This window comes from Heloderma suspectum, chromosome 5 (assembly GCF_057233095.1).
Source record: "Heloderma suspectum isolate Gila_16-S chromosome 5, 16-S_ref, whole genome shotgun sequence".
Classification (NCBI taxonomy): Eukaryota; Metazoa; Chordata; class Lepidosauria; order Squamata; family Helodermatidae; genus Heloderma; species Heloderma suspectum.
The window spans coordinates 176401337-176429053 of record NC_139462.1 but is presented as its reverse complement, the minus strand read 5'-3'; the positions used below and the strand labels follow the sequence as shown (position 1 = coordinate 176429053).

The 27717-nt window shown below is 43.3% G+C and overlaps 3 protein-coding genes across 23 annotated transcripts in view; 1 reads left to right on the top strand and 2 right to left on the bottom strand.

Annotated features, from left to right (window-relative positions):
- Nucleotides 1-1662, bottom strand: part of HACL1 (2-hydroxyacyl-CoA lyase 1) — a 37426-nt gene extending 35764 nt beyond the window's left edge. For 3 of the 6 annotated variants that reach the window (XM_084858452.1, XM_084858453.1, XM_084858454.1), the window contains exon 1: nucleotides 1418-1627. In XM_084858452.1, the coding sequence (XP_084714578.1) occupies nucleotides 1418-1501 (84 nt within the window). In that variant the 5' untranslated portion in view covers nucleotides 1502-1627. Of the gene's footprint in view, nucleotides 1-802; nucleotides 917-1417 lie in introns of those variants that run through there. The other 3 variants (XM_084858449.1, XM_084858455.1, XM_084858450.1) reach the window with 3 other exon arrangements.
- BTD (biotinidase) lies at nucleotides 724-26485 on the top strand. 14 transcript variants are annotated; one of them, XM_084858460.1, is made up of 8 exons: nucleotides 1402-1562; nucleotides 3956-4076; nucleotides 4464-4555; nucleotides 6467-6520; nucleotides 9683-9848; nucleotides 10824-11052; nucleotides 20007-20156; nucleotides 23271-26485. In XM_084858460.1, the coding sequence occupies exons 6-8, from the start codon at nucleotides 10828-10830 to the stop codon at nucleotides 24441-24443; spliced, it is 1548 nt and encodes a 515-aa protein (XP_084714586.1). In that variant the 5' UTR covers nucleotides 1402-1562; nucleotides 3956-4076; nucleotides 4464-4555; nucleotides 6467-6520; nucleotides 9683-9848; nucleotides 10824-10827; the 3' UTR covers nucleotides 24444-26485. The 14 variants fall into 14 exon arrangements, with proteins under 14 accessions (XP_084714596.1, XP_084714586.1, XP_084714583.1 ...); XM_084858457.1 differs by lacking the exon at nucleotides 6467-6520; XM_084858465.1 differs by lacking the exons at nucleotides 1402-1562; nucleotides 3956-4076 and adding an exon at nucleotides 1806-1998.
- ANKRD28 (ankyrin repeat domain 28) overlaps nucleotides 26233-27717 on the bottom strand; it is a 139500-nt gene continuing 138015 nt past the window's right edge. For all 3 annotated transcript variants that reach the window (XM_084858448.1, XM_084858447.1, XM_084858446.1), the window contains one exon: nucleotides 26233-27717. In XM_084858448.1, coding sequence (XP_084714574.1) covers nucleotides 27431-27717 — 287 coding nt within the window. In that variant the 3' untranslated portion in view covers nucleotides 26233-27430.

Here is a 27717-nt window from a genome sequence, read left to right as displayed (position 1 = left end):
GCCTTGAGAAGAGAAGACAGAGGGGAGATATGATAGCGCTCTTCAAGTCCTTGAAAGGTTGTCACAGAGAGGAAGGCCAGCATCTCTTCTCCATCATCCCAGAATGCAGAACACGGAATAATAGGCTCGAGTTACAGGAAGCCAGATGCCAGCTGAACATCAGGAAAAACTTCCTGTTAGAGCAATACGACAATGGAACTATTTCGATGATTCTATGAACTGAAGCACTGGGTAGAGGAATACACCTCCACCTGGTGCCTTGGCCAGCTTTGGTGTATGCTGGCATTCCCCAGCCAGAGAAAGATGGTGTGCAGCAAAGCTGGGTCCTTGACCCAAGTGCAAGACCCCAGAAAGCCTGCGCCCACTGAAGCTGCCTGATTGAGGCACCAGGTGGACGAGGGGCGGAACAACTTCCCACATCTGCATCAGGGTGGCTGTACCTGATTCATGCCTTTCCCTACTGGAGAAGCCCTTCCACTTGGGAGGGCAAGGGGTGTTCTAGGTATGGGGAATCCACGTGTATCTCCGATCACTGATTGAAGATAACGATTCCTCTTCCTGCCTCCCCCCAAAGCCCTTGGTAGCCTCCAAGAAGCAGGACCTGGAGAGGGAGTCTGAGTCTCCGCTGGCTGGCTGGGGACCTGGGCAGAGAGTCCAAGCCTCCGCTGGCAGAATAGGGGCCCTCTACAGGCAGGAGGTTCCCCATTCCTGCCCTATATCTAAGTGCCCTAATCCAGCCATTTTGCAGAGTTCAAAAGAAAACCTCCTCCTCCCTCCTATGAGATTACAGCAAAATCTCTACCACAGGGCAGCTGCTCAGGCACATGCTTTCGTGCGGAAGAAAAGTCAGCCAGGACACTGAGACAGGCAGCTGGAGTGCAGGTAACCGCGTTCATAGTGAGAGGTGCCGAAATGCAGACAGGTTCGCCAGTGGAGGCTGGTGGCTCCTACTCCAGTGGGGAAGTGAATCCGGTCTGGGCTTCAGTCAGAGCTCTAAAGGAGCTATCCAAAGTGCTGAACCCTGTCCTCAGAACGGGTTCAGCACCTCGGACAGCTCCCTTGGCGTTCTGATGGGTTATGACTGAAATCCAGGGAGGTTTCACGGCCTCACTGGCCTCGGAGCCATCAGCCTACACTGAGGTCCGCTGAAATTGTAAACCAAGTCTTTTCAGCAGCTTGGGTCTCCTCCGGCAGATATTTCTACGCCCCGTTATCGCGGGGGCGACCAACGACTAGAACTAGTTGCCAGGGGACTCGAGCCTTTCTTCCGGCTTGGACACCCCCCCCCCCCGCGCGCGCCTTACGCAACAGGGCCGCTCGCGCGCGCTTTCCAAGAGAAATGATCCTTCCCGCTCCCCGTAGGGAGGTCGGCGTACTTCCGGCTGCAGCCGGTTCAAAGGTCACACGATGTCCTTACTTGCATCTTGAGGGCTTTCGCGATGACCTGAGCCCCGCTGAGGCATTCCTCCTCTTCTTGCCCTGCGGGACTTTGCGAGGCCATCGCTTTGCTCTAGTTTCCTGTCAGTGGCGAGACGGGCAGCGGCCAACTCGGCTTGGCTGAGGTACGTTTGCCTTGACCAACGAGGAAAAGCGCTACCTTGTGATTGACATGCTCCCCCGTCAGGATAGAGGGCTGTGGGCGTAACCAGCGGGCGAGTGGGCGGAGCTAACTGGGTGGGCGGAGCTGGCAGATCGGCCTGGCGTAAACCATTCGCAGTCTTTCCAACATAGGCAGCGCGTGCCGGAGAAGTGTTCCTGATTGGCTGCCCTTTAGTCCTACTTCACCAATCCGATCCGACAAGAATAAGGCGGGTGCGATGTCTTCGTGGGGAAGCAGGAGCGCCTGGAGGCCCGGCTCTGGGGGGCTGGAAGGGGGAGATCCGAACAGTAGCTAGGGGAGGAACCAGTTCCAGTAGCTGCGCAGTGCGGAGTAGACTGGTGCAGCCATGTAACTCAGCTGCTGAGAAATGTGTAGCAGTAAAGGAGGTGTATATTTAGGTGAAATATGCTCTTTATTACTTTCTTATTATTTAGTTTTTATTTGCGATTTTGTAAATCATCCTGAAAGTTGGTGTTGAAGGGCGTTATAGAAATGTTTTACATAAACAGATTTTCTTAAAAAATTGGGATTAAACTGTGGCTTAAGCTTCCCCCGCTCTAAAAAGTGCTGTGCGCTTTCTTTTTATGACATTTATATCTCACCTTTTATCCAAGGAGTTGAAGGTGGCATATATCATATTCCTCTCTCCCCTTCCCCATTTTATCCTCACAGCAACCCTTTGAGGTAGGATAGGCTGAGAGAATGACTGACCCAAAGTCACTTAGGGTGCAATCCTATCAGTTGCGCCCTTGATTATTGTAAACTCCCAAACATGCAGGTTTATGATAATTGTATGTTGAGCAGAAGAAGCGGCAGACGTAATATTTGCCTCCCTGTTTTCCCACCCTGCATTTTCCACTAGGTGGGCTTTTTTTTGCCTGTCTAGCAAAGTTGTTTCGGACGGGGAGGGAAGGAGGCTGGCAGAGGCTCAGGGTGTAGCAGCCATATCGGGGGTCAGACTAAGTAGCCTCATGCAGTCTCATGCTTCATGTTCTTGCTGAGCTCTTTCTCCCTTGAATATATTGTTGTAAGCTGACGAGACACAGGAATTCCTTATCTTGTCAAAGGTCATACAATGGTATATCTTGTTCTCTGCTGTTCTCTCCTTATCATGGCTACCCTGTAACCCAGTTCTTGTATTATAAACAATGGTGCTAGGAGAAGAAATGTTGAGGACTGCAACCCCACGCGGGAGGGGGAGGAGGAGCCGTTTCCTATGTGTCACAATGTCTATAAAAACAATGTGCTGATGTATTTGGGGCTTCTGGCTCTTTGGAAATGATTCCAGCCTTAAGCCCGTGCATTAAATAAAGAATCTCTTTTTCCTTCACTCCGCGGTCTCTCTGACTCTGGGTTCTGCAACAAGGGTAGCTTGCATCCTGCCCACTGCAGTCTCCTCCCCTCCTCACCCTTTTCCCCCTCTCCAAGGTTGAATTCTTGACATTGAAAGCCAGCTGGCATAGTTCTTTCCACGCTGCCTGGGAGGGGGAAGGGGAGGGGAGCTGGATCTCTGACTACCCCTTCCAAGGTTGGAGCGCTTTCTCCGACCTCGGAGAGGGGACTCCGAACAGTCCTGTTGCCCCTCAGACGCTGTCTAGGGAACAACCCTTAGGGAACAACCCTAAGCATGTTTAGACAGAAAAAAGTCCTACAACTCCCAGCATTCCTCAGCCAACAGTAGAAAAATCTTGCAGAGTTTGATTAACTCTAATTAACATAAGTTATTTTCTTACAGTTTATTCAGACAGTTAACATATTCATACATAAGTTGTAAAAGGAGGGGAGTTTTGTGACATAGGAGATTGTCAATATCAGGTTTTACTTGTTTATGGAAGTTTATTTTTATTGTTTCAATTTTATAAAGGTATGTTTTAATGTAATAAAAGGTTGACTATATATACCTGAAAAGTGAACATCTGAAATAAACAAATACCAAGTGCCTAAGGTAATAAAATGTTAAATTTTCTACTATTTAAAAAAAAGGGGAAAAAAGAACATCTTGTAACTTGAAACTGAAAGTCTAGCTATAAAAACTGCAGTGTTGCATTCTTAGACTGTGATAAGAGTTAAATCTTCTTCCCTGTTCCTAACTGTTGTTTCAATAACTGCCCCAGAACTCATGTTGAGACTAGTAATTTGCTATGAGAAACTGGCTAGCAAAAATCCCCACAAGGGATTTGCTGCTGTTCTTGCACATTATTTCTAAATGTGACCAAACCTAAAATAGAAAAGCTGGTCTCCCAACTATTTCAATATATTCCAAGATGTATATCTCCCTCCCTTTGTCTCTTCTGTATTACTCATTCCTTATTTTGTGATTAGTTAGGAATAAACACAGGTCTTATTGGTTCCCAGACTATTGGCGCTTCCAGCTGAGGCTTGTCTTGTGCAATCGTACAGCTAGGGCTGGATCATGGGGCCAAAGTCCAGGGTGCCACAGCTGGGGGAATGGGAGCAAATGACCACCTGGAGAATGGTAGGTGCAGAAGGGAACTCCATTTACTTCTGTGTTTGTTGTGGTGCTATTTAAGTGAGTTTAAAAAATGCAAAACTCCACATGCTCAAGAGTGTTGTTTTTTAATCAAGGTTGGCAAACACTTCTAACATATCAGGAATATAGAAGTGCTTTTAAAGCATGGAATGGCAGTGTGGAGAAGAGAGAGAAATGTTAGTTGTGTGCTTCACAGCTGAAGTAATACACGTGGCCATCTAAAGTGAGGGGGGTGGGGTGGGCATAAGACCATTAAGTTCAGGGTCTACCTAGCTGGAATTTTACGATGATTAAGGTGTCAGCATTTGTAACCCTCCTGTGTTTTCTGCTGTTTCTCCCATTTCTTTTCTTTCCACAAAAAAATCTATTAAGGAGGAAAACCTTTTTGATTGATAGAACCAGGAGCCTCTCTGTCTGGAAGTTAGTGATGACTAACAGGTCCCATGGATTTCAGTGGGACTAAAGTAAGTTAATAAAAGTCTGGACCCAGCTGATGATCTCTGCTTAGGATTCCTTTTCTGTAGCCGTTCTGGAAAGGGACTGTAGGAATGGTTACATACCTAAGCCTCCATCATGCGTTAAATAGAATACAGTTGTATTCTATTTTTTTAAAATAGGTTTTTGATATCAATACTGATGAAATAAAAGTAAGGTTGTCTAAAGCTTACTGAATAAAAATAATTGGACATTCATCTTTTTGCCAAGGATAGCCTTATTTAGGCTGTTGTTAAGTCCTCTATTAGCAGTACCCTGTACCTTTACAACAGGGATACAGATTCCCCCAGCCCATGGAAGCTTTCCAGATGGCCACACCTGTTTCCCCAACCACTGATAGTTTGGTGGTTTCCCAGCATTTGTACCTTTTTTCCTCATTCTAAAAGGTTGAAATGCCTCTCCTAAGGCATAGTTATTGGCAGTAAGGGCTTTAAGCCAAAATAAGCTGGTATTTGGCCATACCCCCGCTTTATAACCTCTTGAACATATCTGTGTATATCCAGACCCTGGGCTATATGTGGTGCACTAGCCACATATTAATTAATTAATTCTGTTTCTTTACCACCCAATAGCCGAAGCTCTCTGGGTGGTTCACAACAATTAAAACCACAAAATACAGCATAAAATACAATATAAAATTTAAAAGTTTAAAACAGTAAAACTAGAATAAAACCTAGCAGCAGTGCAGAAATTTAAATGACAGATTTTATACAACAGAACTAAAATACTAAAATGCTGGGAAAATAAAAATAAAAAGGTATGTAGCTGGTGCCGCAAAGAGGCATCAAGTGAGATTCTTTGAGAAGCTCATTTTATAACCAGGGTGCCACAGCAGAAAAATCCCTCTTCCCAAGAGCCACCCACCTCACTTCCTTTGGCAGGGCTTCCCAGGGGCTATTGTTACTGCTCAGGTGCTTGAGACTATTCATTTGATTCCCTCAGTGTACATGACAATTGGTTTTTACCACCTGTTCTCCAACCCACCGCAGACCCCTGGCTTGCATCAGCCTAATGCTGCTCTGCACAATGGGCTAGGGGGCTGCATGATGTACAGGACAGTCCTGCAAGTAGGAAGGTCTATACAGAGAGTTGGATCCAGACTTAGTCACAGCTTAGTCACAGACTTAGTCACGATTAGAGTGGACCCATTGAAATCAATAGAACAAAGTAAGCCATGACTAGCTTAAATCCCATTGATTTCAGTGGGTTTGCTTTTAAGCATCAGTGTGTCTGGATCCAATCCAGAGGGTTGGCTGTAAAAACTGAATTGAATGTCATGTACATTGAGGGAATCAGCCCTGGATCCAGAGGGTTGCATCTGGGATCTGCCTTCCATTGACAGAAGAGCTCTGTTCGGTGTCTCCACTCAGTTTTTGGGATTCCCCCACCCCACAGGTCACCCCATTCAGCAGGGTCCCCTGAGCCTTTGTATAGCATTTTCAGGGGGCTGGAGGGAAGTCTGCTTCTGCCAGCCCAGTTGTCAATGCCTAAATCTGGATATAACCCAGAGTTGCCAAGTCAAAGGGTTGGATATAGATTTTAAGTTGGATGAACTGCGCTGGCAGAGGTGGACTTCCCTGCCCCCCCCCCCAGCAACCACTCCAGTCCCTTGAAAATACTACACAGGCAGAGTCAGGAGACCCTGTTGAACGGGGTGAGTTGTGGTGTGTTGGGGAGGGTGATCCCCAAAAATCAGGCAGAGGGACCTTCTACGAGTAGAGCCTTTCCCCTTGCAGAAAGCTGATCCTGGATCTAACCCAATGGCAGTTTCCTCTCTGAATTCTCTATTCAAATATGGGACAGTTTGTAAAGCCATCGCTGGGAATGAGCAGAGCCAGCAAGGTTTACAGAGGAAACTGCATAAGCTTTTCTTCCCACAGTGCACTCAAAACATGCTTCTGTTTCCAATCTGGAGCTGTCTTCAGGATGAGGAGGTATTTACCATGTTTATTTAGTCCATTGACACAGGTCTCCTTTGTTGTTTGTCTGCAAGCAGAATGTTTTATATGAAAAAGGAAACCCTTAGGGTGGATTTATACATTTGTGTTTTTGATCTGGAGATAAATTATTCCTCGAAATCAGTCTTACTTGGTGGTATGCATTTAGTATGCATTTCACCATGTCTGTTTTTAAAGGTTTAATTTAAAAAATTACATTGTGGTGACTTTAGCAGGTCCAAAAGTAACACTTGAATCAGAATTTATCTCAGCCCTGGAAAAATGTTTAATAGGCTTACTTACCCGTTTAGGAGCCAAAGTTACTAGACATTTGGGCCTTTGGCGAGACCTGCTTTATTTACAGTTGACAAAGCCCAGCTGTTTACTGCTCTAGAATTCTAGAAAATCTGGAACTGGCCACTGTCAGATGAAAAATACCAAACGAGATGAGCAGTTGGACTGTTCTCAAAGGAATGGCACCAGTTGATGTATAACTGGTACTGGTATTAGTTAGGGGATAAGTCATTAGTTTAAGGTCCTATAATAATAAAGTAAATTGAGCCAGGGTTAACTTTGAAATGTCACTTGCCCAATTCTTTTTAAAATAGTTTTCCAGAATTTTTTATGCTTCATTGGTAGAAATTGATCCAGTTGCATATAGTTCAGTGGTAAAAGAAAAACACCAAAAAACAAATGTATGCCAGCACAACACAGTGGCATGTAGCAATGAAATGCTTTTCCAGAACGACCCTTTTAAAAAATAAGTTTGGCCTGCGTGTATGATGTGCTGCTATCTTTAACATTATGTCTCTAAGGGAAAGATCATTAGTTACACCACAGGTCTATGCATATCTACTCAGAAATAAGTCCTATTGAGTTTAGTAGTAAAAATTATATAGGATTGCATCCTTTGTTGTTCTCCTTCCTTGCACATAGCTTTTTGGGCTCCTTTCACGTCTCTTGTTTATGACACATTTATTGGTTTTTTAATTAGTTGTTCTTTGGACTTATGACTTTGTCCTAAACATTGTAACTCTACTGGGAAGAAGAACCATTACAGCTGCTGTTTAAGCTCTTGTGCCAGCGGTGTGCTAACTCTATTGACGCAAAAGTGGTTGCAGCACTACTTGATGGATCATGCCAAATGTGTCCAGCTTATATATCCTTTTGGCAATGATCGACTGTCAGTTTCCAGCGGCAATTAACCATCTGAGCTTTCCAACTCCCATACAAAAGATGAAATCAGACCTCATACAAAGCCACATGAGCCATTAGAGGTTTTAACAATAGACAGTTAACAGCAGTAAATGTGTTAAACTATCGTTTTCTTAATGCTGTAAACATGCCCTTTGATCATTTTTTAAAAACTTTTAATATCAGAATACGTGGACAAATCATTTGATGTAAAATAATCTATGAAGCAAAAGTCGAACACATGAATGCTCACAAATGTTCTAGGGTGAGTTTGCGTACCATTCTGAAAACAAGCATGCATGATATACACATTACTTAGGTTAACAACCTGTTTTATTAAATGAGATCCAGAGGGACCTGAAGTCAGTTTTAGTTCTATAAGTTCCCCCTTCTAATTCGTGCTGATTCCTTCCCTCCAGCTGCCCCCCCCCCCCCCGGTCTTGATTCCATGCTGTTCCAAATGATGCCTTCACTCAGGAGTGACTTTTCAGAGGAAAGGACTGTGGCGAGAATGAGCGCCCCCCCCGGCCGCAGAGTTTTGCTTGCATTTCTCTGGTTCAAACTTTTTTTTTTTTTTTGCACTTCTCTAACACTTTCCAAAGTTACCATCCAATGATCAACAAACATTAACATAGCAAAGAAAATGACAGCCCAAATGGTTAATGGGGTCACTTTGCATTTCCTCTAACAAGCCTCCTAGGAACAATTTTTCCTTTGCCTGAAACTTAGCCACAAGATGTAACTGTTCCAAACATAAAAAGAATTAAGTAACTCATTTGATAGATCCTGTTTAATAAACACCAAGCTACCGTTTCAGGCCCTGTTGTTTGTAGAAGGAAATGTTTAATAACTCAAGGAACATCTTTTGCCCTCTGCAGTGTAAGGAATGCTGACTACTGCACACTAATACTTGCCCCCAGTCTCTGTTTTGTGGCCTGCCAGAGAAAGTTGAAATCAGCAGTCTCGTGTCCAGAATCCTGGACATCTTTTGCAAAATGTGTCACGTTAATTTTCTGCAGAAATGATGGTGCTTTAAACCAGCCGGGCTAGCTGGATACCAGATAATAACCAGCCGTCCTGAGTTAGCAATGTTAGGTGGCTGGAATGTATTTAAAGTCCAAAACAAGCTAGGTCCATTTTAATTTTGGCATTTGACTATTTTTTCATATACTAACAAGGCAAAAGCTTCTGGTAACATAATAGCAACTTAGTTATTGTATTGTGCTTTAGAGTTTTTTGCCCCATTTTACACTGGCATTTTATATTAGATTTGACAGTGTTAAGTGCCCATACAATGGTATTTTTATAATTTATATCCCACCTTATCTTCAAAAAGAAACCAAATTGGCTAACAATAAGAAAATTATAAAAATAATAATACATATAAAATATTAAACATAGCAGCCAGCTAAAAATCTATGAGCAATGAAACCATACCTTGGGAGAGGAGAGAAATCAACCTGGCAGATCCAAAGGTTCCAGAATAGAAAAAGAAATATTCAGCTATGATAGTGAATAATATTAAGCTAAACTTTGCAGGGTAAAGCAACCATGCCAGTTTTTACTGCTGTTTACATAGATACAAAATACCTGTACAAAGTGTGTTATGGTGGAGGGTGTAACTGGAGTAGAAAGCATTCACGCCAACCTAAGATGCAGCTGCTTAGGGGACTATAGGTAAGATGGAACTGGGATCCTGCATGCCACAAAAAAGACTGATTTTTTTTTTTTTTTTTGCATGCATAGTGCACATGCCCAAATCCATGACTCCATTCTGCCCTTTCTACAGCAAATACGATCCAGCTCTCACAAACTGAAATCTTATATAAAGATCTTTCATGCTAAGGCTAAGGTCTGCCCAGGGCACAAAAACTGTTGGCTGCTATACACACAAGCACACGTGCCTGGGCATGCATCGGTAAGAATATGTTGACATGTTTTCTGCTCTCCCTCTCGTTTGTCCAGAGCACCTGGAACTTTTTGTCTATTTGATTTCCTAAGCAATGGCTTCCTATGGCCAGTGGTAACAGGGTAAGGAGCAGATAAAGGCTCATTGAGTTAGCCGTTGCTTGCACTCCAGCCTCGGCCTTGCAGCAAACAACCAAGAGGAGAGAAAGTGTTGCTACAAAAGGTACATTCTGCTTTTCCTCTGCAGAATAGCCCCATACTGCCTCTATGCTAAGGACCTGCAGTTGCGTGTACTGGTATGGGTTGAAAAGGCCTGTTTGCACAGGCCCTGAGATGCTGCAGTGATGAAGTCGCCCACTGGGTCCTCTGTTCATGTCACCTAGTTTTTGTTTTTGCTTAATGCAGTTTGTCTCTGAAAATAGCACTAGCTGGTTCAGCCTACATTTTATCATGTGGATCAGGCGTGGGCAGCGTGCAGCCCCCACTGCCCCCTGAATATGCAGCTGCAAACTAACAATGTGTAAACTAACCATTAGAACTCCCCAAAATACTTGTGCAGGTCCCAGACACTGTGCATCATTTAATGTACACATCTGTCTTCTGTAAAACAGCAGTCTTGACCTGTAGAAAGTATCTTTCTTAAACTGCTGTGCAAGATTTCATTGAATTGTCCCCATTCAAGAAATGCAAGGTGAGTAAGTAAATTACTAATGGAAGAAATTCTCACAAGAGGCAGACCATTTCCAGAACAGTGTGCATCCCGTACAGGCAAACTTTGCCATTTCTTATTGTCAGGCCATACATAGTGTTTTGACTAGAAATAACTTACACCAGTAGCCACATTCGTTACAGCTTTGCTTAGAGGTAGTAAAGCCATTGTCAGTGCTATCCTCTCCAGCAGTGGAGTAAGTCAGATATGTTCCTTATGCCAGTTCTTCTCCATTAGCATACGGGGAATAGAGCAAATATTTGAACTACAGCCATCATCTCATGGGTTAGTTGGAACAGATTCCTGTGAATTTAGAAGCAACATAGGCACACTTATTTGGTAACTGCATTAATCAGTTTGTGTATTACAGGGGGATCTTGCCACTCAGTTGTAAAATTTTTAATAAAGTAAGAACAATAAGCATTAGAAGCTTTACACACATCTTATGCCTTATTGGTCATGTTCCATTTGTATGTGCTTCCATTTTAGGTTCATGGCAGACATTTCTTTTGGCAGCAGCTGTATACTTGTTCTGTTCTGTTACCAAGTTCTCTCTGCAGATGTTCGCAGAGAGGGATATTATGTTGCTGCTGTGTACGAGCATCATGTCATCCTCAATCCCAATCCAACAGCCATCACTGATCGACAGTCTGCATTACAACTGATGAACAGAAACCTCGATATTTATGAAGAACAAGTGATTGCTGCTGCTAAACAGGTAATGCAATACCCTTACGTATCCTTTAGTTAAAATGTGGCTATGATTTTAACCTTGGAGGTTAATTGGTTTCTTCTTCGGGGTCTCTATGCATCACATATATGGTGCTCTGTGCCTGCATGGAGCCTCCATTTGGGAAAACTTCTATAGCTGAGGAGGGTTTTTGGCAGGAACCCTCCCTACTGTCCCACTGTGCATGTCCGAGTGGGTTCCCACCTATCTCCTTACTTCCTTTTCAACTGCCATCATGGCTGCCTCTTCGGGAACTTTGTCCGCATTTTTCGGTGAGTTAGTGCTGAGGTATTTCTCGTTCTTTTTTCTTCTTATCCTCAAAAAGAAGAAGAGTAGTTAGTATAGTTGTTTGTTATTTCATTTTTCTTCTGGCCTATGGACTGAAGGCCCTTTTCAGAAAGTGCGTCCTCTGCAGTGGTAAACTCCCCCCGTCCGATGGACACTCTTTGTGCCTCCTTTGCCTTGAGGAGTCTCATATGGTAGAGACATGCCACCATTGCCAGTCTTTCTCAAAACAGGCCCGTAAAAATCACTTGGACAGATTAAAGGCGGTTTTGTGGAAAAGGGCATTGGAAGCAGCGGATACCCAAAAGTCCCAGCCTGAACTGGGTGGCTCTGTGCAAAGAGAGATGCCACAACCTACCACAGTTTCACCCCCTCAGTCAACCTCAGAGGTGGGGCAGACAGACCCTCCAACACCAGTGCTCTCAGTGGCCAAAAAGATTGCCAAAATGCGAAATGTACTAAGCCTGTGCCAGAAACTGCACCGAAGAAAAAGAACAGGAAGGAGCTTAGGAAAACTCCACCAAGAGTCTTGGAGTTGGAGATTCCTCCTCCTTCCCCTCTCCTGAATTCACAAATTCCAGGGCTATCATCGGTACCGACAGCCATGTCACCATTAGAGCCTCTGTGTCTACGGCCTCTGAAGGCAAGATCAGAGATTTTTCTCTTGTTTAACACTGAATGGATTCCATCCCTCGGGATCATGGCTCACAATCTCCATCTGCAAGCATACCGTCACCTTGGTACGGAAGGGCTCAATCATGTGCCATTCCCAGGGACTGTGTTCCTTGATACCGATCGCTGTTAAGATACTGATCGCTGTTAAGATACCATGAAGATGAGTATTCTGATAGACATCGGGAGTGGGATCGCATCTCTGCTTGGTCCATGCTGCCTCCAAGATCTTACCAATTGGCAGCTGCGTTGAGATTGCCATCAATACTATGATCGAATCAGGTATTTAGGAGCGACCTCTCCTCGGTACAGAACTGGCCCTTCAGCTACAATTTCTTGCCCACCAGACCACGATGTGTTTCTGCTGCCGCCTCCGGTCCGCTCGCACTCATCTTCTTTAAATAAGCCATGAGGCTACGTTGACCAGGTTCCTCCTGATTGCCCATTGCCATCTCCTCCTGCTCAACAGCAAGGTGAACAACTAAAATCAATAGCCCAAAGAGATCTCTCCCAGGATTCTGCAGAGGATTATCAATCGGATCCTATTCCTCTGTACCACCATCTATTTCCTCTCCAGACAAGGTTGTAGGTATGCGAGACAGAGCCTCCCCTTCAGAAGATATGGGTCATTTCTCGGAGCAGGTGCTGCGAATGGCACAATCACTAGGAATTGATGTGCAGCAACCCATGGAACATATACAAGACCCAGTGCTTGATGCTGTATATACTATTCCATAATAGTCAAATCAGCTCAGGGTCAGTCCCAAGAATCGCATGCATCTCCAGTCGACAAGGAAGGATGCAGACTTTATTCATCAGCAGCCTTAGGGCTCTGTGTTGCGAACTATAAGGCCATGATGTCACGGTATCAGTTATTTTTGTGGAAGAAAACGGATTCTTTAAATACTTACTTCCCAGATGACTAGAGAGAGCAGGCCAGAATGTTTCAGGTGGAAGCATTGACTTTAGACTTTCCCATCAAGTTAGACTTTCCCATCAAGAAATTAATACTGTACGTCATCAGGTTGACTGTAATGTGAAACCCATGGTAGGCTCTGTGGCTTTACGATGCCATGCATGGCTTCATTCAGCTGGACTAACACTGGAGGCCTGGTCTAGAATTGAAGACTTACCCTTTGATGGTGATGGCTTATTTAATTCTAAAATGGATGACCAGATGGACTCTGTCCAAAAGGCGAGATCAACAGCAAAGAAGATGAGCATAGGGCAGCCACAACAACAACAGTCTTACAAACCAAGGCATTGATTTTGGCATCAGCCATACTTTCAGAGGCAACCCGCAGATCATATCCCTCAATACCAGCTACAACAGCAGCAGCAGAGGAAACAGTACTCTTCCTTTTAAGTCTCGCCAATCCCAAGAGAAGGCTGATACTTCTTCCAGGAGCACCTTTGACTGGGAAGCTCTGAGTGTCTCTCCACCTCTGCCTGCTCTAATTTTGGGGAACCGTCTCTCTCTCTTTCTACCAGCACGGCATGCAATAACATCGGATGCTTGGTGCTGGTGATTGTTCGCCAAGGATACAAGATTGAATTTGACTTCCCCACCGCTGTTGGAATTGTCTGAATAACTTCACCATAAGAACCGTTACATCCCAAGACAGCGTCGCTTCTTTGGAAGGGTGCCATCAGATGCATTTCCTCCAGATGGACAGGAGTTTCTTCTCCTAGTACTTTACAGTTCCCAAAAGGGAAGGAGGACTACGTCCAGTTTTAGATTTAAGACGCTTGAGTGAATTTATCACACCCAAGAGATTCAGAATGACTATGCTGGCAGTGATCCCCCCCCCCTTCAGAAGGGCATCTGGTTCATGGCGATGGAACTGAAGGATGCTTATTTCCACATCAGCATAGAGGAAGTGTATCAAAAATATCTGTATTTTGCAATTGGACCCGACATGTTCCAGTTTCATGTGCTACCTGTCAGGGTGGACACTGAGCCCATAGAATCCCAGAGTAGTTTTGATTCGGAGGAAGAGCAGTCGCAGAGAGCGGCGCCAAATGGAGAGCGCGGAAAGGAGGCGTAGCGCCTGGTTGGCGCTCAAAGAACGGTTGCGCCCAGAGGATTCAAGGGAAAAGGGGAGGGATTCTCCCTAGTCCTTATATTCAGGAGTCTGCCAGTAATTGCCTTTCAAACGGGGACCAACTGTTCCAACTTAGGGCATAGGGATGCTGCTACTCAGATCTAGTTGCTACCTGTAGAGTTGTAAGTTATAAAAAAAGAATAAAGCTTTGAAAAGAATCCCTTTGTCTGCGTCTGGACTTGGCTGCTGGATTAGACTGAGAGAGCCCTCCAAGGAGCCCTTGACACTACTCTTCGGACAAGCAACAACCCCAAGGGTGTTCACGAAATGCATGTCAGTAGTATGTGTGCACCTCCATGTCAAAGGCATTGAGATCTACCCATATTTGGATGACTGGCTCCTTGTGTCCTTCCAAGAAGTTTCTGGATCATGCCATCGTAGTTGTTTTGAATCTTCTTGATGCTCTGAGCCTCTGCCTCAATGAGGAAAAGTCGATTTTATCCCCCACTCATGTTATTTCTTTCATTGGGGCGGTATTGGACCCAAAGACAGGTCACGCATATCTCCCTCAAAAACACTTGGATTGGTTAATCGCCTTGGCGAGTGCTCTTTACTAACAGCAACAGGTGTCAGCCCACACCATTCAGTATCTCTTAGGGCACATAGCTGCAACTGTGTCAGTGGTGGAGTGGGCACACCTGAGAATGAGACCATTTCAGAACTGGTTTATCTGGGTTTTTCACAAGACCAATGCTTATTGAACCTGACTCTGGATACCAGACTGCACTGCGTCCTCTCTCCATTAGTGGATGGATCCAAACAATCTCACTCAAGGTATCCTGTTTGTTCAGCCACATCCATCTCGAGTGCTCACCACAGACGCCTCTCTCCTTGGTTGGGGAGCCTATTGTGGATTATTGTGAATTCAGGGAGCAGAAGGATGGGCTCACATCAAATTTCCTGGAGTTGCTGGCGGTGTGGAAAGCCTTAAGGGCTTTCATGACCTATGTATGGGGCAGACATGTCCAGATCCTGACGGACAACACCTCTGTTCTTTGGCACCTAAACAAGCAGAGAGGTACTCATTCATCCAAACTCACTCTCAAGATTTATGACTGGGTTGTCCTGAGAGACATTTGCTTGACTATGATTCATATTGCCAGACTGGACAACGCTTTGGCAGATTCCCTCAGTTGGACTTAGTGAGCATCCCATGAATGGGAACTCTCTCCCCACGTCGCCTATTCTGATGATGGGGCCATCCGTTAGTAGACTTATTTGCAAACCCATCAAATGCAGTTTGCAAGATGTTCTGCTCAAGAGCAGGAGTAGGTCCTTTGTTGTTGGGAGATGATTTTCTCCTGCAGTGGAGCAGGGCGCTGTTCTATCTCTTTCCCCCATTTCCTCTGCTACGAAAGGTGGCAGTGAAGATCAAGGTGGAGAAGACCAACCATCTATTGATGGCACCCTGGTGGCCGAGACAACCTTGGTTCATGATCCTGTCCGATATGGCAGGAGGGGATTTTCTTCATCTCCTGCTCCAGCAGGTTCTAATCACTCAGGACCGAGGATGGAGCCGACATCCAGACTTGCACACCCAGATGTTGCTGGCATGGAGGATTTGAGAGAGGAGGATAGAATGTTCATATTGTCACAGGTGCAGTGAGTATTGGATGCCGCAAGAAAGCCAGCTACCTGGTGATCGTACCATAGCAAGTGATCAGTGTTTGAGGATTTTGCTGCTTTAAAAGTTTTCGTTCTTCCTCCAGTTCAATCTTGGACATTCTGTCATTTTTTTAACATTTATTTGAGAAGGGTCTAAAGTATTCCTATTGGGGCTTATGCTGCAGCTGTTTCAGTTATGAGGGGACAGGTGCAGGGTTTTTTGGTTCTCACCCATCCTCTCACCAAGCAGTTTTTGTGTGGGTTGCAGAACTTGATTCCTCCCATGAAGGACTTAGCCCTGCAGTGGAACCCCTTGCTAGTTTTACAAACATTAACATCAAAACCATTTGAGCCTATGGCTACTATTGACTTCCATCTACTGTCATGGAAGGTGGCCTTTTTGGTGGCTATCATGTCATCTCCGAGAGTGTATGAATTGTGTGCTCTCCGTATTGATGCTTTTACAGTTTTCCACAAGGACGAGGTTGTCCTTCGTCCAGACTTCACCTTTCATCCAGATTTCATCTCAACAAGCCTATTGTGCTTCCAGCTTTCTTCCAAACACTGTCTTCAGACCTGGAGAAACACCTCCATAATCTCAGTAGAGTCATTTCGGAAATCAGAAAGATGATTTCTTTGCTATGCAGGACCTAACAAGGGACTACCCATGTCATCCCAGAGGCTGGCTGCGTGGATAGTTCAAACCATTGCACTGGCATACCAACTCCGTGGGCAAGAGCCTTTGCATCAAATCTGCATGCATTCGACGCGAGCTATGGCAGTGTCGACAGCCTTTGGGAGAGGGATGGCTCTGAAGGACCTTTGTAAGGCTGCAACATGGTCTACCCTGTTGACTTTCATTTGGGGGGCAAACTAGATGTCCATGCTTGGACTGCACCGTTGGAAGAGCGGTACTCTCCTCTGTGTTCCAATAGGACACCTACCCTCCTCTTGTAAGTTGGCTTGTTAATCGCCCATATGTGTGATGTACAGAGACCATGAAGAAGAAAGACAGGTTGCTTACCTGTAACTGTACTTCTTTGAGTGGTCATCTGTGCATTCACACAACCTGCCCACTGTCCCCTCTTTGGTGTCAATATCCTGTTGATGTTGATACTGAAGGACCCTCGGATCTGAGACTGTTTTTGCAGTCTCAAGGAACTGAGGAGATAGGCAGGTACCCACTCGGACATGCGGAGTGGGATGGTAGGGGAGGGTTCCCGTCAAAAACGTTCCTCATCTACAGAAGTTTTCCCGAATGGAGGTTCCGTGCAGTCGCGGAGCCCCATATGTGTGACTGCACAGATGACCACTCAAAGAACTACAGTTACAGGTAAGCAATCTGTCTTTATTGTGGCAGGCACAATCACAACAGGGCCATTGGCTGAAATGCACAGCAGCTTATATCATAACAAGCCAGCCAGCCATTAAGGAGCCACAGAATTCTTGATTTTTGCTTCAACAAGCTATGTTGGCTTCTCTTCTGGAATAATTAGTGAACAATGTGGTTTTAATTGGTTAAAACAACAGTCCAAAGCCATGCCTTTATAGCCTGCCTTTCCTCCATGGAGCTTAAGGCAACATACATAATTCTCCTGTTCGCCATTTTATCCTGACAACAACAGTGTGAGGTAGGTTTGGCTGAGTCAGTGACTAAGCCATGCTGAGAAGTGATATGTAAACTTGAAAATGACCTTCAAGGTCATTTTTTAGGGTAGCATCCACCTATATCTACTTTGTAAACCTATCTACAGATTGACCTGGCAAGGATGCTTGTTTTTAACATGCCGATGCTGGTACAAGTAAAAAATGACAGTGTGGCTGGCATACTATTAAGGTGCTTACCTTTTATCTCCCAAGTATGACCAATGTTGCCTGTAGTTAATATGGTACAGGGTGAGTGTTCCCAGCCCTACTCCAAACTGAGAACACAAAACTTTGGGAGGTACAACCTCAGGGACCAGAAGACGTACAAGAACTGCACTGTGGAAAGTGGGTGGGATTTATCATGTTTGGGGGTAGGGTACAGAAGGCACTTAAGCTCAGAACACTTAGACAATGCAGGCAGGAAACGCTAGGTTGCAGGCATATGGCCATCCCCTGTACATGAGTGTCGAGGATTGTATGGGTGTAGGGCCAGTAACCAAATATCTGTCAGGGTGGAAACTGAGCCGATAGAACCCCAGAGCAGTTCGGATTCTGAGGAGGATCAGCAAACCGTGGGAGAGGAGCCAGTTCATCCCTCACAGGCACAGCAGCTGGCAGAGATTCCTCCTGCCAGCATTCCTGAGATAGTGATCCTAGCAGTGAGAAAGTGCGGGAACGGGGCTTGCTAGACACTTGACATAGACGCAGGGAGCGACGAGCGATGGAGGGCGCGGAAAGGAGGCGTAGCGCCCGTTTGGCGCGCAAATAACAGCCGCCTCCCATGGACCCAAGGGAAAGAGGGAGGATCTCCCCCTAGCCCATAAGTTCAGGGTCTTCAAGTGACTGTCCTTCGAACGGGGATCAACTGCCTATTCAGAGCATAGGCTACTCTGCTGTTCCTTGCTTAGTTGCTGGTGATTAGCATCTGAAAGAGTCATTAAATTGTAAAAGGATTAAAGCCTTGAAAAGAATCCTTTCATCTGTGTCTTGAGTTGGCTATTGGAGTCTACTGAAAGAGGCCGCTAGGGCGCTCCTGACATCATCATCCCAACGATGCATCGGGGCTGTTACTGAAGTTTTTCCCAATCCAGTGAAACTAGGGTCTACCTAGATCCTTAAAAGTTTTTGTTGTTTATTCGTTCAGTCACTTCCGATTCTTTGTGACTTCATGGACCTGCCCACTCCAGAGCTTCCTGTCAGCTGTCGCCACCCCCAGCTCCCCCAAGGTCGAGTCCGTCACCTCCAGAATATCATCTATCTTGCCCTTGGTTGGCCCCTCTTCCTTTTGCCTTCCACTTTCCCTAGCATCAGCATCTTCTCCAGGGTATCCTGTCTTCTCATTATGTGGCCAAAGTACTTCAGTTTTGCCTTTAATATCATTCTCTCAAGTGAGCAGTCTGGTTTTATTTCCTGGAGTATGGACTGGTTTGATCTTCTTGCAGTCCAAGGCACTCTCAGAATTTTCCTCCAACACCACAGTTCAAAAGCATCTATCTTCCTTCGCTCAGCCTTCCATATGGTCCAGCTCTCACAGCCATAGGTTACTACGGGGAATACCATTGTTTTAACTATGCGGACCTTTGTTGTCAGTGTGATGTCTTTGCTCTTCACTATTTTATCAAGATTTGTCATTGCTGTCCTCCCAAGAAGTAAACGTCTTCCGATTTCCTGGCTGCAGTCAGCATCTGCAGTAATCTTTGAGCCTAGAAATACAAAGTCTGTCACTGCCTCCACATTTCCTCCCTCTATGTGCCAGTTATCAATCAAGCTGGTTGCCATAATCTTGTTGTTGTTTTTTTGAGGTTTAACTGCAACCCAGCTTTTGCACTTTCTTCTTTCATCTTCGTCATAAGGTTCCTCAGCTCCTCCTTGCTTTCAGCCATTAAAGTGGTATCATCTGCATATCTGAGATTGTTAATGTTTCTTCCAGTGATTTTAACTCCAGCCTTGGATTCATCAAGCCCAGCACGTTGCATGATGTGTTCTGCATACAGGTTGAATAGGTAGAGTGAGAGTATACAACCCTGCCGTACTCCTTTCCCAATCTTAAACCAGTCCGTTGTTCTGTGGTCTGTTCTTACCGTTGCTACTTGGTCGTTATACAAATTCCTCAGGAGGCAGACAAGATGACTTGGTATCCCCAAACCACCAAGAACTTGCCACAATTTTTGATCCAAAATTTTAAAGCCAGTCAAAGGCTTTAGAATAATACAATAGTCACTTTTGGGATATCTGCCACTAAAATTGTTTGCCTTCTGATCTCCTAGCATCTTTTGCCACTTTGAAATAGTTCTGGAGTTAAGTCCCTAAGGCTTTGTTCTGAGGTAAGTGGTTTGTGGTTGTCAGCCAAAAAGTAACTGGAGAATACTTTTGTGGTCACTCTCTAATCTCGGAAGTAGTAAAACCATATACGATCTGACTATTCATACTAATATATCCAGAGCCTTAGAACTATCTGGAAAAAAATATAATTTAGATGGAATACAATGCTTTACGTGTTTCAGTAATTGGCAACACTTGAATAGGATTAAGACAATATATGTAGGCAATTGTTTCCTCTCGAAAAGATTTCATGTCAGCCTTTCCCCTTTTTTTATTCTGGCTAACACTGTTTATATTTACTTGCAGGGGGCACAGATAGTCATCTTTCCTGAAGATGGAATTCAGGGGTTCAACTTCACCAGGACATCCATTTATCCTTACTTGGATTTCATTCCATATCCTGATCCTGTTATGTGGAACCCATGCAAAGGAGTATACTTGTTCAATGACACTGAGGTATCAAGAGTTCCCAGTGTAAAAAAGAAAAGAAAAAAAGAGCAGAAACAGAGGAACAATTTGAATATTATTTGCTTTCATAGGATTTAGAAAAAAGCCAAACATTATTAAGGAACAGGTTATATTTTATTAGTGTTTTATCTTTTACATAGCTCCTGATAGAAGGGTGGGATTGTATCTTAAAAGCCAATGTGTAGTCTCCAGATCCAGTTATACTTAGAGCAGACCCACTGAAATCAGTGGGCCTTTAGTAATAACTAAGTCCCATTGATCTGAATAGGTCTAATTTAAGTATAACTAAATCTGGATGCAACCATTTCTTTCTACAACATTGAACTGGGATGTCTAATTAAATATGCTTTTTGTACGAATGAACAATATATCCACTTTGATATATTGAGATTTTTAGGAAAGATCTAGTATGGAGGCAAATATAAATGACATGACTAACTTTTAAAGATTCTGTTATGTATTAGTTCTATATTCAACATTTAGGGGCCTACCTATTCAAGGTCAATGGGGATGCAGTAAAACTTCAGTAGTCCTATAAATACACATCCATTGATTTCTGTCACTTAAGCATGTTTGGCTATTATGGGCTTAATAGACCCCTACCTGCTACAGCCACCATCATTTATATACATTACCTTTTGTATATATCTGGCACTTTGTTATGTCAAAAATGCTATAATTTTTCCTTATTGTGTTAGCTCAAAGAACAAATATTTTGAAACAAAGCAGTGTTTTACTTATTTGCGCTGCATGAGTAGGCTTCTGTTCTTAAACAAACAAAAAACTGACCATTTTCTTCTAAGTTAGACAGTTTAAATGTAATGTAATTTGCAAGAAGTCAGTAGGTTAGAGTTAATGGTTTTGATTCTGGAAAATGAAATCTGCCCTGACTCAGTTCTAGATCTTTGTGTGCAGCAGAACTGTACATCTGGCTGTGCACAAGGATCAAAGACAGTTTGCTCTGTCAATACTGATCACCTCTTGAGATGGGTCTGGATTCAGTTTTCTCAAACAAACAACAGGTGCTGTCAAAGTGGACTTGGTGGCTGGAGCAGTATGTGCATACCCTAAGGATCATCATGCAGGCAGACCTGAATGTTCATTTGGAATTTTGAGAATTGTGGGCACTCCCACAAAATGGCTGCTATGGTGGATGTGGCACTCAGAAGGCAAACTGGTGGGACTAAAATAAAAGTAAATTGCCCAAGAACCTAAGTACAAGGCAGAGATGGGGACTGAGCTCCAAAAACACTCTTTTGAACCCACAGTTTTTTGCTCCCATGCCCATTTTTGAGATGGCAAACTAATGAGGCTCAGAGACAAGCAACTTGGCCAAGAAGCTGAGTACAAGGCAGAGGTGGGTTCTGAGCCAAATGCCAAATCACGTATTTGCCTCAACAAAGCACCACAAAATTTCTATTTCAGAGAAGGCAAATTGGTGATGCTCAGAGCAACACACACATCCACAGCAGACCACAAATGCACACCCAGCCATCCCCTCTGGCAACGCACATGCCTCCCCCTCACTCACACCCAGGCAAAACATCCCCCAGTACATGCCCTACCACTGCACAACTTACCTTTTTCTTGGGTGGTTGGGCATGTTTCAAAATGAAGCACTGGGCTGCAGCCACCAACCACATGGGCCCCAGGGGCATTAGAAATCAGGAGGAGCAGGGAGCCTGGTGGGTGGCAGTAGAGGTGTCTGTGGACACCATGTTGGAGATCTTGGTTGCAGGCTGTAATTTCATGTTTGGGGGAGTGTTCCAAACTTTGCACATTCTTTCAAAATTATTTGATTAACCCTCCCCCCCAAGATTCCTAGGTTTCTCCCCTCTAATTTCCTTTGCTGAAACTTCTAATATATTTCCCACAAAGTGTACGATCACAGAGAAATACTGCCTCTTTTGCTGGTGCTACAATTAGAGCAATAGTAGTTTAGAGAGAAAAATCAATTGACAGAGAGCGCAATCCTATGGGGATAGTCGGCCACCTCCGAGCTCTGAGGTAGCTGACTATCCAATGCAGGGCAGGAGGAGCACGGAGGGGATCCTCTCCTCCGCACTTTGGCCGCCCTGCATTTGCAGCTAGACGGCTGATTTCAGCTGTCTAGCCAAGGCGCGTTGGAGCAGGAGGTGAAGCTGGACGACACATAGGAAATGCAACAGCACTTCTGCAGATTCCTCCCCACCCCTGGGAACACCCCCTTTTCACCTGCTCGATGCTGCTCTTATGACTATGGAACCGGGGACAAACCGCGCCACCTGTGGGGCAGTGGGGGAAGGGGCAGGGAGCACATTTTCTGGGAACTGAGCTCAGAGCCTTGTCTTCAAGCTCAGTTCGTAGAAACCAAAAAATCCTATGGCTGTCTAGATGCTGTCTAGCATCCATAGGATTGCGTCCTAAAGAAACATAATGATTTTAAACTTCTCAACGTTGCAATGTCTCCCTAAAAGCAATACTTCAGGCTAATGTAGTGAAGATAGAAGTTTCAGCACAGTAATTTCATGTTTGGGAAATAATCTCAAAATGTATTGCAAGAATCAGGAGATAACTGCTTAAAGCTGCAGTCCTGTTGTTGTTGTTCAGTCGTTAAGTCATGTCCGACTCTTTGTGACACCATGGACCATAGCACGCCAGGCCTTCCTGTCCTCTGCTCTTTCCACGAGTGTGCTCGAGTCCATATTCATTGCATCGGTGATGCTATCTAGCCATCTCATCCTCTGCTGTCCCCTTCTCCTTTTGCCTTCAATCTTTCCCAGCATCAGGGTCTTTTCCAGGGAGTTTTCTCTTCGCATTAGGTGGCCAAAATATTTGAGCTTCAGCTTCAGTATCTGTCCTTCCAATGAGCAGTCAGGGTTGATTTCCTATGCAGTCCTATACCTGAGAGTAAATACTACTGAATTCAGAGGGACTTCTGAGAAAACATGCTTGGGATTGTGTTGCAAATCACATTCAGAAGCACTCAACATATTTTCATAAATGATCATTCCAAAGAAAAATCAGTTACAAATATACATGTTATGTTTGTGATTAATCCAACAGCTAGTTCATGGAACAGCTCAATATTTACATTTCTATTTTTAAAAACTATTTTTCCAGGTTCTGCACAGACTCAGCTGTATGGCACTGAAGAATCAAGTGTTTTTAGTGGTAAATGTAGGAACCAAGCAGCCCTGCAAGCGCAGTGATCCCCACTGTCCACCAGATGGAAGATACCAGTTTAATACTAATGTAGTATTTAGCGACAGTGGTACACTCCTAGCCAGATACCGAAAACAAAATCTGTATTTTGAATATGCCTTTGATACTCCACCAGAGATAGATTACACTATTTTTGATACACCTTTTGCAGGCAAATTTGGAATTTTCACTTGCTTTGATATCCTATTCTATGAACCAGCTGTGAACCTTATCAAGCAGTACAATGTAAAACAGGTTGCATATCCTACTGCATGGATGAACCAGCTTCCACTTCTGTCAGCAGTAGAATTTCAACGAGGTTTTGCAACTGCTTTTAACATCAATCTTTTGGCAGCGAATATCCATCAGCCTGACCTGGGTATGACAGGCAGTGGTATATACACATCATCAAACTCTTTCATGTATTATGATATGGAAAGTATTAATGGTAAGCTTATACTGGCAGAAATTCCTGTTATGACATCAGAGCTTGAAGCCCATATGGAGAAAACTGCAATATCTGACAACATACGTAAGAGTTTTTCAAGCTCCCATACATACCACCACATTTGTTCTAAGGAGGATCAAGAAGCCCACTGTGGCATAGCAGAGAAAGCATCCTGGGAACCTCCACCCGTATTTTATGGAGAAATGATGTATGATAATTTCACTTTAATGCCCATAATGGAAGCTAAAGGAGATATCCAAGTCTGTTCTAATACACTTTGTTGTTACTTAAATTATCAGAGATTGGATTTATCTAATGAACTCTATGTTTTAGGAGTTTTTGATGACCTACACACAGTTCATGGAACATACTATGTACAAACCTGTGTGTTAGTGAAGTGTGCCGGACTTAACTATACTACTTGTGGGCAAGAAGTCACAAGGGCAAGTGGACTGATAGATTTTCAACTCCGAGGAAATTTCAGTACTGCTTTTATCTTTCCTCTGTTGTTAAGGTCTGGTGTCACTTTAGAGTTTGCTGACCATCTGGGATGGAAAAACAACTACTATGTCATGCAGGAAAAGGGAGGATCTTCTGGCTTAATAACAGCTGCTTTATATGGACGATGGTATGAGAAGGACTGAATCACGTATTTGCTACAACTGAATGTATCAAAATTATTAATCCAGGAAACTAATTAAAGGGGACTATTATTGAACTGTATGGATTACTCAGGAGCTCTTAGGCTTGAACTGTATATAACTGAAAAATTGCTTTAGGTTGGATTATTTTGTCAATTTATGAAATTTGCAGGGGTCCACAAATTTTGGCTCATTTAGGCAGGACAGGCTCTCTGACAGTATACTACACTTCGGAAGCACGTGCCTCCTGGGGCAAATCGAGGACAATCCTCATCTTTCTCCCCTTCCTGAGCTTCAAGCTGACTTAAAATGAGTATCATTCATAGTGCACTGGGCTTAAGAGTGGAGTGCCTCCTGGAATATCCCTGCCTGCCTTCTGTGCTTGGGAGCGCCCCCCCCCCTTTCCATTTTCTGTCACTGCTACAGTCGCCTCCTTTTCCTTCCCTTCTAGCCCCTACCCTTCCCAGCAGGTGCTGAGCCCATGAGCTGCCTCTACTTCCTCTTTGCCCAGCACTTTGCAGTGTTTGGTGTTGCTCACCCCTTGCTCTGATTAACCTGGGCTGGAAGTTCATAAAGTTTATTTTTAGGTTTATAATGGCATTTTATTATCTGATACTTTGCTTGAAATTGTCTTTTGAAATTATAGAATTTGTTTTTAAATGATATTAGCTTCTTTCGAATTCCTTTAAAAGGAAAAATCAGGGTACAAATAATAAGATGTTTTATCTTCTCTCTTCTCGCCTGTCTGAATGGAAAAAAAACCCTGAAGGGCATGAGAAAAATACCAGACAACTGTCAACAGTAATACTAACTTGATTTTTGAGCAAATGCAAAACAAATATATAAAAGTATTCTTGTTCACTGTGATTTCAGTGCTCCAAAACTTGGCAGCCCTATTCACCAAAAACAGTACCTTCAAGAAGTGAGCAAAGTTAAATGTAAAAGAAAAGTCTTATCCTGAACATTTAGGAAGTCAGTTTACAACTAGATTGCTACATTTCAATTCTGGTAGACAGGCCTTTTGATTAATCTGCTGTAAACCATCCTTTCCATCTTGGACATTTCCAAAGAGCATTTAGTAAAGCAAAAGTTACCAAGCTTATCAATTGTCCAAAAGCATATGATCCTTCTGTAGTGAAGTCAGGCAACTACTGATCAAAATACAATGACCAAGAGGCCTCCAAAGTATATCTTTAAGTATATGAATTATTGATCTCTGCTTTAGAATCAAGAGGACTAAGAAGGCTTTGTAAAATAGGATTTATAAATCTGAGGTATTAAATCAGAGAAGCCCTTTAAAGAAGTATCCCACACTGCTACACAAGTTATTCATTAAATACAACTCACATCTGGGTTTTATTATACTCTGTAAAATATACACAGGAATCTTGATGTACTGAAAGAGTGCAGGTAAATACAGTATTCAAGCAGTTGCTGTTTCTATGTACATGCTCATTAATTATTCAAAAACCCACAAAATTATCAAATAGATCAAAATACTGTCCTGTGTTTCCACACTATGTTCAGAAAACAAGCTGATAATTTACAATAGCATTAAGGTTTCCAGTTTCACAATACAAAAAGGATAAAAGAAGGTTGGGGTCAGTTTATAGCAATTCATTTGTTTTACCTCAACATGCAAGATGTCCTTGCATGTACATAAGCAAGTTATAATTAAACTGTTACTTTTTAATTAAAGCAGAACCAAATAAAGTAAGATGCCTCAATTTTAACAAACTTCAGCTTAAGTCTGAGAAAACATTTTCCATTTTTCAGGTTTTTTACAGTAGCCTAATATAAATCAGACAAACTCAGGGCAAGTTTTAACTATAGCAGAAGGACCTGTATTTTTTGATAAGCTGTAAAGTGAAGCACTTTGTATGTCTGTTCCCAAAGATCCGACACTGTACCTTTTTGATAAGAGGGAAAACATTTTAAATCAATGCTAGCCACATCCTGTGCCTTAAAAGCCTAGTTTTAAAAAAAATTATATATACACTATAGAGGCACAAATCTCATTTCACTATATGCTGTTGAAGATTGGGCGAGTTGTAGAAAATTCCATTTTCCTAAGGCGGCCTAGCAGGGCACTGGGATATTGCAATTGTTTTTGATGCAGTTTCACTTGCCCAGATAATTACTCTTCCTGCATCTTGAATAAAAATATATTTTTAAAACAGCAGGATTTTCTTTGATAGCTGTGCAATAAATTATTGCATTGCTGTCTCCCCTTTATTATACTGCACACATTTCACCCTGATTACTCCTGGTTAAGCTAGTTACAGCTTTAGTACTATAAGATTGTGACAAGTTCTTTTTAATTTCATTTAAGAGAAAAACAGAACAAAAATTTCATTTTTTTTCATGGTACATTTCATTTAATAGTGTCGGAAGGCTGTTAGATGATTAAAAACAAATCAACATTTAAAACCAAATCTAAGATTATTTGCCAGAATTAATTTAAGGGCTGGTTAAGACTATTACTTATTTAACCTATTCAAGTTTTCTCAAAAAAGTTTTCTTTAATTAAAAAGTCAAGTTATTTGGTCCTTTGGCAATTTGCTGCACAAACTATGCCTTCTGTACCAAACTCAATTATTGCCTTCTAGTTTTGAATAGATTTAAATCTATTGTCCTCTTTGTTCTATAACTGTGTATTCACAGTTCTATAACTGTGTATTCATTTATATGGACAATGGTGCGTGGTTTTGTTGGGATTATGCCTGGCACCATGGACAACCCAGTACACTGCAATTAAATAACATTTTATGTATTTTTTGCACCATGGATTCCAAAGCATTTCCTTTGCATAACCTGCTTTTATAAGTTTTGTGGATGTCGCACAATTTTTTTCATGTGCTCCCACTTTTTTTAAAAAAAATCTTCTCTTCAGGCTATCCTTTCCCATATTCAACGAGACTGCTTTCTCTGACAACACAATCTTGAAATTCAGCAAGCGAGATCATTCTTCAGACCTCTAATGGAGTTCCTTAATACGTTTCAGAATCTGAGTCATTAAGTTCATCTTCTTCCGTATATGGGTAGCCATCTTCCCTCCCAATGTTGTTGAAACTACAGTAAGAACTATGTTCACTCCTGATAATTGGCAAAGAGTCAAAGGTGACAGTTTTTGAGGTGTTGGTGTAATGATTAATGGCATTGAATGTAAGGGAAGGTAATGTACTGCTCGATGAAACAGGCATCATTGTGGCCAGAATGAGAGCTAGGCAATCGGCCACATCCTTATTGGGAGCACAGGCCAAAGCTGGTGTATAAC